Source organism: Symsagittifera roscoffensis, chromosome 8 (genome assembly GCF_963678635.1).
Source record: "Symsagittifera roscoffensis chromosome 8, txSymRosc1.1, whole genome shotgun sequence".
Classification (NCBI taxonomy): domain Eukaryota; kingdom Metazoa; phylum Xenacoelomorpha; order Acoela; family Convolutidae; genus Symsagittifera; species Symsagittifera roscoffensis.
The window spans coordinates 1,050,476-1,065,213 of record NC_087069.1 but is presented as its reverse complement, the minus strand read 5'-3'; the positions used below and the strand labels follow the sequence as shown (position 1 = coordinate 1,065,213).

The 14,738-nt window shown below is 35.6% G+C and overlaps 1 protein-coding gene across 1 annotated transcript in view; it reads right to left on the bottom strand.

The window, feature by feature from the left end:
• The window catches only part of LOC134853202 (homeobox protein 5-like), a 75,558-nt gene that overhangs the window by 14,072 nt on the left and 46,748 nt on the right, over window positions 1–14,738 (bottom strand). Inside the window, exon 7 of the mRNA XM_063869161.1 lies at window positions 5,416–5,546. Within this exon, the coding sequence (XP_063725231.1) occupies window positions 5,416–5,546 (131 nt within the window). The remainder of the gene's footprint in view (window positions 1–5,415; window positions 5,547–14,738) is intronic.

Sequence of the window (14,738 nt, the reverse complement as noted above, 5' to 3'; positions counted from 1 at the left end):
CGATTTTTTTGAAACGAGTATTGGAAACTTCTTGTCTGTTGGGTAGTTCGATTGTGAAAGTCTGCCTCCAACTCTTAGTAGATCGTAATCCTTGTCGAAAAACGGACTAAGATTGAGTAGTTTCGATGTTTTACTCAGCTCCCCTTTCACCTTTAGACAATTTAGCTCTGATTTGAAGTGTATTTCTTGGTCTAAACGAAGAATTAGCATTTTTGCCATAATTCTATTTTTAGGACTAAGACAATCTTCTTCAAGTTGTACATCAGATGTTCGCTTAGATCTGAGCCGCTTCCGATAGTTTGTCGATACTCTATGCTTAAGATGTTGAACAAATGATAGTACATAGCATGAGATGCGTACTGTCTTGTTCCAAGTGCTGTAGTTCTTTAAACGAAAAATTCCATCCGTCATTTCTTCGTTTTGAGCATGATTTGCGAGAACAGTTCGAATTTGTTCACTTTCTGCATTAGTCTTGGCTTTGACGGTTCGTTTTTCAGGTGCTTCAACTAGAGATGGTTGTAGGTTGGGCCAGTGCCTTTCATCTTTGGTCAGCCAATCTGGTCCATTCCACCAGAGTGAGGAACATATTAATGTGTCAGCTAATACACCACGAGAGGCTAAATCAGCTGGATTTACTGCTGTTGGCACGTGTTTCCAATCACTTCTGGGTAGGGTCTCTTGTATTTGTGAAACTCTGTTTGCAACAAAAGTGTTCCACGTTCTTGCAAGTTGAGCAAGCCATTGCAAGACAATTGTTGAATCAGTCCAGGCGTGTGAAGTTATCTTGAGATTTGTTTTCCTCATAATTGAATGAACTGATTTAAGAAGTTTGGTAGCTAAACTTGCACCGCAGAGCTCTAATTTGGGAACAGAGATTGCTTTGACCGGAGCAACCTTTGTTTTGGAGGTCAGTAGATATGCAAAAGTTTTGCCATCATCATTGGTAATTCTTGCATAGATTGCGGCTGCATATGCTTTTTCGGAAGCATCACAGAATACGTGAAGTTGAACCTCCTTTATTGGATGTGAGCTCATAGATCTTGGTATTCGTAGTTTCAGTAGTTGAGGCAATGTTCCGGTGAGCTTATACCATTTTTCCTTGGTTTTCTGATCGACTTCAGAATCCCAATCAAAACCTTGGACCCATAGTTGTTGCATGAGACATTTGAAATTGATGATGAACGGAGCTAGCCATCCCATCGGATCAAACAATTTTGAGATTGTGGACAGAATAGTCCTCTTTGTAAGCAGTTTCAGCTCTGGTAAGGCAGTTGAAAAACAAAAGATGTCCTTATTGGGCTTCCAACTGACTCCTAGCGCCTTGATTTTGTATTCGTCAGAGAAAAGTTCCAGCACATCCGATTTTTCGCGGAGATGTTCTGGCAATCCTTCAATTATTTTAGCATTGCTTGAAGTCCATTTTCGTAGAGGGAATTCATAAGAGTTCAGCTCTTCGCATAAATCAGAGATGAGTCTTTCTGCTTCATGCTTATCATTAGCGCCACCAAGAAAGTCGTCTACATAGAAACAATTTTTGAGACTTTCTTTGATCATTGGGTTCTTAGATTGATTTGCTACTTGATTGAGGCATCTTGTTGAGTGAAACGCTGACGAAGCTATTCCATATGTAACACGTGTCATCCTGAGATGCTTGATTTCATCCGATTTATTTGATCTCCAAAGTATGCGATGGAAATCCTTCGATTTGTCCTCTAGAGCAACTTGTCGGTACATTTTTGCGATATCTGCTGACAAAACAATCGGGTAGAACCTGAAGCGCATGATTATCGAGTAGAGGTCGTTTTGTACCGTGGGACCAACCATCAAAGTGTCGTTGAGTGATTGTCCGGTTGATGTTGTTGCAGATCCGTCGAAAACTACACGTAGCTTTGTGGTAGTAGAATCTTCCTTGAAAACGCAGTGATGTGGCAGATAATATACGCTATCAACTGGCTTTTCGATTTCTCCAGGCGGTATGTACTCCATATGCCCCATATCGAGAAATTCGTCTATGAATGCGGTATAGCGATCTTTAAGTTCTGGATTCTGTTCCAGTCGTCGCTCGAGATAATTGAATCTGCGTTTTGCTTGTGCTAAACTGTCGCCAAGTTGACTATTGGGCTTGAAAGGCAGCTGCACGGTGAATCGTCCATTTTGTAGTATGGTTGTTTCCTTAAAGTGAGATTCACATCGATCTTCTTCTGTTGTTGTCTTTTTGAAATCGGGAATTTCTTCTAATTCCCAAAATTTCCTTAGACTATCGTCAATAGACACATGAAATGACTTGAAGAAGGTTGTTGGAGGACCGGGTGTTCTGCCGCTAATCATCCAACCAAATATAGTGTCACGTGCATAAAGCTTGTCTGTAAGCTTAATCTTTTCGCAGCCAACAATGTCGTTGTAGACATCACAGCCTAGGATTATATCGATTTCCTTTGGTTTGTCAAAGTCTGGGTCCGAGAGCTTAAGACGTGTGATATCCAAACTGTTCGGTATATTCACCTGTTCTCTGGGCAGGTAGCCAGAAAGTTTTTGAAGAGTGAAGGCTTCAATATGTAGAGATTGATTCTGAGAATCCTTTGCTTCCAGATTGACAGAACCAGATTTCACAGTTTTTGCTCCTCCGCCAACTCGAGTTAGTTGAAGAGTCAATTTCTTGATTGGTAGCTTGAGTCGGTTGGCACAGCTGGTTGTAACGAAACTGCATTCAGATCCGCTGTCCAGTAAGGCTCGACAATTGTGATAACCGCCATTTGCAGTTTTCACCTCAATTAGTACAGTTCCCAGTATGGTAGTGGCACATGTACTAGTACCCCCATGACCCGTAAACTTATTTTCAGGTCCGGGTTGCTTGTTTGGGTCTGTATGGATGTGAAGTAACGTATGATGACCCTTTCGACAGGTTTGGCACGTTGACTTCGACTTGCACTCATGATTTTGGTGTCCAAGGGACAGGCAATTGAAGCATAATCGCTTTGATTTGGCTTCTTGTCTTCTATTGGAAATAGACATTTCCTGAAATTTTGTGCATTGATACACGCGGTGATCACCACTGCAGCATGGGCAGCTGATCGTCTTAGCAGAGTTCGTGTGGTATGTCTGTACCTTGTCATCTTTCTTAGAATTTCCAGATTGGTCTGAACTTCCTTGATGATTTTTTCTATGAATTGAAGGTAACTGGAGGTCCTTCGTAGCTTCTAGGGCGCGAGATCGTTCCTCCAAGAACTTCTTCATCTGCTTGATTTTTGGCATGTCACTTCCCGCGCAGGAAAGTTCCCATTGTCTTCTAGTTTCAGGATCTAATTTCTTGGCCAAAACGTGAACCCAGATCAAATCGCATTGATCAATTTTTAGTCCAAGTCCTGTCAGTGCCATCGTGTTTTCCGTGTAGGTGTTAATCAAGCGACGTATTGCAGCGGATGACTCATGCTTCATTGGGGTGAATTCAAAAATTGCTTCCAAGTGAGCGTGTGAGATCATCTTGACATCAGCATATCGATCCTTTAGAAGTTCCCTTGCGACTGAGTAGTTCGCGTTTGTAGTAGGCAAGTGGGATATCAAACGAAACGGTTCATCCTTGAGGGCACCCTTTAGGTATTGCAGTTTCTGAACATCAGACAGCGATGCATTTGAGTGAACTGCTCCATCAAAGGAATCTAAGAAAGGTAGCCATTGATCATACCTTCCGCTAAATGTTGGCGAATTCAGTTTCGGCAACTTCAGGCAAGTATCTTGTTTTCGACCAGCACCACGTTGGGAAGTGGATTTGTAGGATCCGGTTTCGCTTGCGCTGTCGTCATCTTTGACCGATTCAGTTGAACATTTTCCTCGGTCATCTAACATAGTTGTGATCATTTCCATCAAACAATCTACTTGAAGGTAGATTTTCTCAGCTTCCTCCAACTCAACTTCAAGTGCATCTTCATCATCGTTTAGAAAATTTGAAATTTGCTGATTAAGCTCTTCCAGTTCCTTTTTCTTTCGTTCGCACATCGTGAGATTGGCCTTGAGAGTTCCAATTTCCTTGTAAGTTAGAGCAGATGCCTCTTTGTCGAAGATTGCTGAGACGGCATTTTCCGATCGGGTAATGACACCGATGTTAGCACTTCTTGATCGCTTCAAAGCAGGAAGAGTGAGCGTCACGTTGCTCATGTCACTAGCAGGTGATGACATTTTTAACTTTCCTCTTTGTTTCTAGTCTTTGGTTCGTTCGTGAGTCGCGTTGCACCAAAAATGTTGTGCAGCAAAAGTTGGGAAATGAAAAATCACCAATCCGACTGAATAAAACTAGTGATTTGCAAAGAGTGTAAATTATTTCACGAGTTATAGATAGAAGTCAATTGATTTTTGTAAAAACGCGGTTTTAAATAAGTAAATCAGTTCAATAGTAGAAAGCTGAAATGTCTTTTTTAGGCTTCAACAGAAGCAAAAATTCCCCCCCCCCCCCTCAAAGGCACCTTAGCGAGCCACAACCGTTTTTCTTGTTTCAAAATCAGTCCAGGAACTGTATTTTAGAACAAAAAACATCGAACTGATTCACTGACAAAAACTCAAGCGAATCAGCGCGAGTGTACAGCGGGATTTTTCCTCTTGTTTTGTTAAAAAGGTTTTTTGTTCCGACCATTGAAAACCGGAAGGAACTTTGTAATCGGTTCTGTTTTTTTTTCTTTTTGTTTTCCACGCAACATCAGGTAGGTATCTTCGGACTGGGTTGAGTGATAAATCAAAAAGGCCCTTTCAGTCGTGGTTGAGACGACGTTTTGAAATTTCAAAAAAAAATTTCAGTGTCGAGAAAAATAGGTTTGAAATTTTTGATTTTTCGTCTAAGTTCGAGCAGGTAAAGCAAGCGAACAGGCTAACTACAGCTTATTAATGCCTAAAACATTTTGTTGAAGGTAAACAAAACTAGCATTTGGAGTTCCTAGCTCCGTTTTGGGAAACAAAAACTTCAAAAAAAATCAAAATTTTTTCTGCAAAAAAGAACTAAAAAAAGTGTTTTTTTTTTTAATTTTGATATTTTTCTGTCAATTTTTTTAAAACTTTTTTCTGATTTTTTGTATTGTCAAGTAATCTACACAAAAGTTTATGTCCAGTTTGCCAATATTACTAAGACTGTCGAATATGTCTAAATTATAGTTTTGTGTCAGATCCTTTCATCACACCACGCATAAAAAACTACACTAAAGTGAAAAAAAATTGGAGTTTTTTAAAGACTGGTCGGATCCTTGTTCAATAATGTGTTTGAATTATTGTAGGTTGAGATAACTATCTTTGAACTCAAAAACTTTTTTTAGGCGTTTTCTTAATGGATAATCATACGGAAGATAAAAATAACATTAATTTGCAAAATTCCATAAAACTGTTTCCTAATTGACCAAAAATGTTATTTTCGTGATGCAATACATATTCACTGACTGTTCCTGTTGAGTCCGGAGAAAGAGGGGGGCTGGGTGGGATACGTGCCACTGCTGGAGCCACTACTGCCCCCCACACCCATACCCACACCAGGAACACCCGGCATCTTCTGAACATTCTGTCGGCCACCTCTTGAACAAAAAGACATGTAATCAATATCTCAAGTTTTTGATGCAGGTTTTCTAAAAATGTAGTTGAAATTAGATTGCAGCAAATTTTCTATTTTTTCAAACATCAATTAACAATTGGCTCCGTACAAAAAAACTTTTTCATACAATTCCATACAAAAAGAAGATTTTCATACAATTCCATGCAAGGTATCTATTGAAAAAATGCTTATCAAAGTGGAACCAGTTTAAAACTAGTATTTATATCCAATTATATTAATTATAAAACTATCTCTATGAAATATTTGTATTTAACCAATCATGATCCATAACTAACATTTACCATTATTTTTAACGCGGAAACTATTCATAGTTTCAGCAGCAGAACAAAATACATATAACTTAGAAGAAAGTTGTTCTCCTTCAAGATAATTTCTGATATCTTACTCGCAAATACCAGTATACAACTAGATCTATCGAGACTAGGAGATAAAAGATTAAAAAGATATTAGACGAAGAAGTTGCAGAACCTATCCAGGGAAAAAAGATAGCATGACGAATAGACGAAGTACCTTATCTTAAAATACTCTATGAGTCAGCCACCCCGGACATAAACGCATCTGGTGCGACAAAGAGTCTCGAACAAGTTTGAGATCAAAATACACCACAAGATCAAAATACACCACAAAATGTTAGAAAATATAGCAAACTATAACAATGAGTAATATTCATACCCATGCTAAATAGTTCTCAATGAAGTATACCCATCTTATCTAACATAAAAACGACCGAGAAAAAATACAAGTCTCGTTCATTTCATCAAATCTGAAGTAACTTAAAAACTTTTCTGAAATTAAAGTTTATTGAAAAAATGTACAAAAATTAGTTAGTAATTTCGATTAAAGATATTTTAAAAATTATGAAAAGTTACTTGCTTCTCAAGTACTCACACCCTTATCTCTGCATAACCCAGCTTCCTTTTTCCTCCATCTAAAACATAACCATTTCAAGACTAATATCATTTGAGTCCCTTATTTTTAAATCAACCCTTTCAACATTAATACTCTTTCACTAACATTAAAACTTAAACTTAACTAATTTTGAGGCCTGTCCCTGTTTTTTGTAATAATCTGAAAATTTTTAAAACAAATTCGTCAAAGTTACCCCTGGGTCTTGAACTTTAAACTTCATTCCAAACTTTATGTTGTTTGAAACATGTTTGATCTTAAAGGCTTTCCTGGGATCAATCAAAACAAATTTTTTCTCCCCACTTCCTAGTAAAAAATGTCTAACGACCTCAAACGGCGATTCACTCTCCACCCCTTATCAGCAACCCAAGATTAATAGATTTTTTTTGAACAACTAACCATTCTAACTCAGATGAACAGTGAAGAACTTCGGTTACCCATCGTTCAATTGAGCCCCTCCTCGTGTTTGACCCAAACTTAAGCAACCATAAAACTAGTAAGATCAAGAAAAGTATCTAACTACCTTACTTGTGCTCTAATTATACCTGAATCTTGTGCGTTGACTTACAATTCGCCAACCCTTGATCACAAGTCACAACCTTAAGTAAGATTAAATCAGTTTTTGTTTAAAAAAACTTAGCCGCCGAGCAAGTACAAAATCATTCTAATGAATTGATATACTCTCTCCCCAAGCTATCTACACTCGACATTATATGCCCCAAGATTAGGATAACCTCACAAAATTTGTAAGAACTAACCGTTTAGGAAAAAGAAAACCTAACCCCTGGATTTTGCAACTATCGCTCTAACACTTATGTCAAGAGATAATCTAGAAAACAAACAAACATTATTACTCCATATTGTTTATTTCACATTGAAGGATACTCAATATTAAAAAATATTCATTTTCAAACTTCACAAAAAGCAAACTCAATTGTCACAAATGACGTTTAGTTTTTCATTTATAGTTATATTTCTATAGTGGAAACAAACAATAAATTTTATGTATCACTCCCTCAAACATCGCAATATGCAACAGTAAGACAAGAAATCAACGTTTTCTCGCCATTTTAAGATTCAAATAGTGAAAGACTCACCGATAATAAATTATCACAAATAGTTAAGGCTGATCTACAAAGATAGCTAGGATGGTTCATATTAGATAATTTTCAACGCAACTTAGATATAATCTCAACAGCAAGAAAAAAATTATGAACACAAACTTCAGACAATGAAACAAAATTAGCAGATCAAACAGATTATGCGTGGAACCCTGAATGGTCTCATATGATAATTTCCAATAGCGCTAACGATATTTCAAGTGCAGCAATTGCAACTGTCTCTGTACACAAAGATTACTTAAAAGTAACTCCACTCACCACTGACACCACACATCTAAGCTATTATACAATTTTTAATCATAGGACAAGTAAAAATAGTTTTATTTCAACATTTATATATACACAGAAAAACGCTCAATGAAACCTGAAATCTGACATAACAGGATATTCAAACCCCATCACCTTTTGTCAACAACGAAGAAATTGCAGTAACAATACCTAAAAAAGAGTTTTTTCCAAATTCATCTAACACTCACAACACCACCTAATAAAAATTGTCCCTTCCCACAAACAACACTACAATTGACAGTCAAACCATCCGTTGTTTGAAAATACTTCGATATGGATCATCATACAAATAGACCAAAAATTAAAACACGACAATCTAACAAATAAAAACACATGAACAGAAATAATTTAGCAAATCACATTTTTGGTTTTTTGCAAACACTAAAAATAGCAACCCAATAGCAAAACCACTTGACACAACGCAAAACAAACCTCAAGATCATAATTACACCCAACAGATACCAAAGCCAGTATCTCAATTAGTATTCTTTAATGAAAAACGGAAAACTCCAACAAACCGCAGCGAAAATTACCCATTTATTCATCAAAACAAAAATCCAACAAAGAAGCAATTCACAAGAAACAAACCACACTATTCTGAAGGTAAAGAGTACTTCAACCAAAACCAAGAACAGTACAAAAAAAATCTACAATAAAACAATTGGAATAAAATTGACCAACCAGATAAAATTTATCAACCAGATATTTTCAAACCTTACATGAAAACAGAAAAAACATGACAAACACAACAACACATTCCCAACCAAATAATAAAATGAAACCAAAAAACATATAAAAACTCAAGGTTACCAACCTAATGCGTTGGATTAGGTTGGTAATCTTGAGTGTTTGTATGGTTTTGTGATTGCATATTATTGTTTGGTTGTGCCAAAACTTTTTGTGCTAAATGTGCCAAAATGAAGTTCCATTACAATATCAATTACAACAAAATGAAATTACAAAAACTCGACTTACAATTTTTACCCCAATTACAAACACAGCAGAATCACTTCAAATAACAATGAATCCATACTTTATGGGTGGACCATCTATCACATCGAATAAACCACTCATGGAGTTCATAGGAAGAGATCCTGAACATTCCGTAGAATACTGCTTAATTGCAGTTACAGCATTTTAAATTTTAAGTATAGGTCCAGAACCAAAAAACACACCACTCCAGGAAAATGGGATACATAGGCGTACGAAATTAAGTTAAACCACACTTGACGGCGCAACTAAATTGTTTTTCATTTTTACCTATAGAAATTAAATTTGACTGGATAAGATTCACGCAAGCATTCTCAAAAACTTTCGATTCTGAAAGAAACGAACAACATCAAAGAGTTCTATGCGACAAAATTCGCAAAAACGGAACAATAAAACAAATCGCGAAAAGAATTAAAATCCTAGTACGAAAAACTCATTCCGTCACTACACATGATTATAAAAACACGAAAAAACCGAAAGTTTAATGATGACTGTAACACCACAATTGCATTAAAAAAGAGCATCACATCCATCATCAATCCGAGAACCTAATATAGATTTTCAAAAATCAGTAGATTAGCCAGAAAAAGCCAAAATTACACTGAAATTAGAATGAACAGACAATTTGAAACTAAAATAGGCAAGCAACGTCCAAACCACAACGTCAGATATTAATAATATCCAAGACACTGAATGAACTAGCACAGAAAAACTCAAATCTCAAACTTTTATGAAAAGTATCCGAACTTCAAAGGCAACCATCATTCGAAAAATGGTGTAACTATTGTCGCAGATATAGACATAGCATAGCTGAAAACAAACCAAAACAACAAGACAACTTAAATGGATCACAGAAGCACAGAGAACCAAGCTATTGTTTTTACCAATACATGAAAAAGAAACAAAATATGCCAAATAAAAAAGTTCAAAGTAACAATAGCCCAGGAAAACCACTCCCAAATAGCTATAGCAATAACAGATCACAATCCTTCTATCGAAATAACTGTCGCGAAAGATCACCATATCGAGGAAATTTACAGAACTATTCACAAAATAGGTATAGCAGATCAAATAAACAAAACAATCAGTACAGAAGCATTTACACGAAAAATTTCAATTAGAAGTAATTAATCAAACTTTAGTAGAAACCGTTCATATTCAAAATCTCGGAAAAGATAATGATTCAATGATTGTTCAAGAAACTCTCCGAATAGTCGAAATCGAAACGATTCAAGTAATCGTTATCGAAACTACTCGAAAGAAGACCACAAAACAACTCCAGCATTAGACCAAATAAGAATAATTTTATAATAAAAACTATCGTGATAATTCCAAAAAAAGAAAGAAAAACTTTCAAAACAGATCAAAAAAACTATTCTCAATCACCACACCAAAATAATACCCAGTTTTCAAACGCACAAAATCAAAATTATAGACGCAGTACGTCAAAACATCTAAGACAATTAAATCAAGTACAACAACCAGTTATCGACAATAGAAAAATATCAGAACCACAGTTAAGCCTCATACACTGTGAAAGCACAGATGTCAAAAGTGACACAGAAAACACACTTAAAAATAATATGCTTCAAATAAAAATGAATATGAATCACAATTTGAATCGAATTATTCCTAAATTGAAATTCTTAGTTCAAATTGTCAAGAACCAGATAACAATCAATAAACAACAAAATACACTCCACATGTAATTGGAACCAACTCCAATATGAACAAAACAAACAAAATACAAAATACATTGAATGAAATATTACCACTAAATTAAAAAACTTGGATAATACCACTTTTTCTAGAAAGTTCAAAAAACAAAAACTTCCAATTACGAGATCCTGAAACAGATTTTTCAATTGAATCTGGCTTGAACATTATTAACATCCCTACATGGAATGAAATTCAAGTTTTAAATTCAAATTTTCTCTTTCAAAAACCTCAAGTAAGCTAACCACTGCACAAGGAACAAGTCCAACAAACTATTGAAAAAGTAAATTTTTCCTTATCACAACTCGAACGATGGAACAAAACATATAGTTATTTAAACCCTTCGAACGAGAACTCCACAAAACAGACTTTAAATACAATATAGTTGGAATCCAATTTTAAAAAATTATATCTCAGCTATAAACATTTTAAATAGTAAATTACAAATCAAAGTCAAATATACAAAACTAAGTAATACTTTCCTAACATTTTTCAGATCGAGATTAAATATACAACCCGCATTTTTCTCAAAATTTTACCCAAAACTAATCAATAAACAAACGCCGGAAAACACTAACAGGACATGTATATGATTTTTTTATCAATAAATTATCTCAATATAACACCGATCAAAATATACGAAAACTATATATGTCTTGAATTCAAACTGATCTTGAATTCAAACCAATTCATTATTGTTTTAGAGTAATAATTTCATCCATCAAATACGCTGAAGATATAATCACAGTCATAATAGCCCTACACATATGCTATAATTCGCCATACAAAATCACACTTCTTTTAGGATTTTAAGGATTTTGCTGAGCAAATGTAACACTTCACCCGACACAAAAAGGACATTCAGATAAAAAACATTTTAAAACTACTAGATTTTTGTCAATTAACCATTCCGAATGAAGCATTATCCATTAAAAAAAATTACTAATGACTCAAGACGATACACGGTTTTTTCAAAAAACCCCTAATTTCAACCAACTTTCTAAATCTCAAAACATACAAATGAGAAACAACAATTTTTAGCAATGATCAATTTTCAACAATCCCAAAATAATCAACAAGAATTTGAACCAGCAGAATTTTTAAAAAATATCTCATGGTTTATGCCACATTATAATTTGATGTTGGAAAAATACATTCACCACTACTTCTTCCACTTAAGCCCGACGCAGTTTTCGAAAAACAACGCGCAAGTAAAGTACCAATACATTTACAAGACAAAAAAAATAGACTTTTAGATATCCTCGAACAGTATGAAATGATCTCACCGTTTTGAAATGATTTCACAGTATGAAAGGATTTCACATCCATCAATCCCGTAATTAATCTCGCTAAAGGAGAGTCACCTAAAATTGTTCTAGATGCACGAAATTCAAATTTTCTAGTCGTTGAACCAAATGCAGCTGGCCCGTAGAACTGATACACGTAAAAATTACAAAGAATGGCGAAATACTACACCACCGCCAAAATGAATCGCGCATATCACAAAAAGCTATTAGACGAACAATCATGTCGACTAACACAATTCGAAGTCAGCAATACGAATTTTAAAAGACTTCTCTATGGTATATCCATAAGACCAGCAGCTTTTTCAGCACTTATGCGTAAAACTTTTAGATCAATAATTCTTAGCAAAAACGTAACTGCATATTTAGACGATATTTTCATACAGTCACAAACAAAACAAGAAAGGTTTAAAATTTAATTACATACCACCAAATCTTGCTAAAAGTAAAACAGCTCCAGACAAATCACATTTTTTCTTTACTCGTGTAAAATTTCGTGGACACATTATTGATGGCACCACAATTACACCTTTACAATCACGAGTGGAAGCAATATGAAATCTCCAAATAAAAAGAGACGCAAAAATTCCTTGAAAAGCTAAACTTCTTAAATAAAAACGTTTGCAAAAAATCAATTATACCTTAGGCCATTTCACAATGTTCTCCTTCAACAAAGTAACTTTGAATGGACATTAGAACATCAAAAAAGCTTTGTTGAAATAAAATCTCTTCTATCAGAGCAGAGTTCAAACACAATCCTAGATCCAGACCAACCATTTTACGCTCTGTGCGATGCTCCCAACTATGGAATTGCCGCAGCACTTCTACAATAACATAAAGGAACAATTAAAATGAACCTAATATCAGCAAATTCAAGATTTTTAACACGAGCATAACTTAGGTTTTCTACCCTCTTGAGAGAAGGTAAAGCCATAATATATGCATTATCAGAATATGAACTCCTGATCATTAGATTAAACATCCAACAGCTTCAATCACAGATCAAAAACCTATAATTTTTGATTGACACAAAAATAAAATCCAAACCATAGAGTTTATAGATTTCAAATTTTTCTAAGAAAATTTCCAAACCTACAAATAGTTTGGACAGCAAGCAAAAACCGTGTTTTAGCAGATACACTTAGCCGAAACACATCACTTGAATCGATAACACGAAAAAACTGTAGAAAAACTACAAACAAAATAAAAAAAATTTCCTTGCAAACGAAGAAGCACCACTACGACTAGAATGTAACTATGCGGTTAAAACTTACTCAAATACTAAAAAACAAAAATAAAGAACATCTTCCGCTATATACTAATTTCCAAAACAACCACCATAAAAAAGATTAAATGAGCAAAAAATAATTAAACCAATAACATAATCATCATCTGAACCAAATTATACTAACATTAAAATTTTTCTTACAAGACCGTTTGAATAAAATACCTATCGCAAAAAATGAAATTCGAATTTTTCTCCTTAATAGAGAATTAAGGATATTTCAGTAACTTCAATAATACCAAAATCTTGACCATGTCAATCAACAGTTTAAATATTGACGCAAATATAAAACAAAACCAGTAAAAGCCGATATCACAATTCCAGGGAATGAAACCCTACTTCGATATTTACAAAAAAAACGATAAAGAAAAACTCTGATCTCTTAGAAAATCACACTCTTGAAAGAAAATTACCCTGTCTCCCACCCACTAAGTTTAATTTTAATTGCTTTTCACCTTTCTTCTATCTTGCATATAAAAGGACTTACAATACTTACACTTTTGTAATTTTCATCTTTCAGTAGGAGATTATTTGCTTGATTCCCACTCTCGGTTGTTTTGTCTTCGATAAAACCCCGTTCCCACGAATAGAGCAGTTCTTTCTGAGGTCTGAATTTATCGTGCTGGTTTTCTCTACTATCTTTTTTATGTCATTCGCCGACGTATCTCTTGTAGTGCCATTACAGAGTGCCTTTGTCTCTAATAAAGCTTTCAGAGCTCTAGCCCGTTCCCGATCTTAAGCGGATAGTAGCTGCTGCTGAAACACCAGGCTTGCTTCGCAGCTGTATTGGCCCTTCCGAACAATCTTCACGTTGTTCCGAGACTGGTCAACCTGCTTCTTTAGCTGTGAAGCCGTGAGGACCGAACGCTCCAGATAAACCATATCTAAACGACCAGTTTCATGTAAAAATTTGACCCTTGTTTTTATAAATTCAGTTTTCGGAAGTCGACCAAAGTGTGCTACAAAGGGAGAACGTTGTAATGATTTTTGCTTACTCCAAAATAGACCTCCTATTATTGTACTTAGACATAGCTTCATCGTCCAAGAGCATCAACCCAAGTCTTCGCTTAATCGTCTGTGTCGTTCGCTCGACTAAGCCATACCCTCGGTGGTCGCCCACTGGGCAGAAAATTTGTTCTACACTATTTTCGGAAGAAACGTTTTTCATTACCTTGCCTTTGAAACAAGAAAACTGATCGGTTTTTTTTATTACGGTACTCCATGCGTATCGATGTTTGTACATAGGAGTTTTATCGACAATTTTCCCTCAGTGGAGTATTTATCAGTCGCTACTAGCAAAAAGATCTTCTTTCTTTTATGGTCTTCAAAAGATCTAGCGTAATCTAACTGCGATTGTTGAGCCGGCTGCGTCAGCAGTGAAAGCGGTTTAGTGGCATTTTTAGGAATGACAAATTTAGCATTCTTACCATAGCGGGTGCAGCTCCCACACCCCTCCGCCAGGTCAGCGATTTCCTTATGCATGTGGGGCCATCACAACTAATGAGACACATCCAACATTGCCTCCTGACCGGGATGCTTGCGAT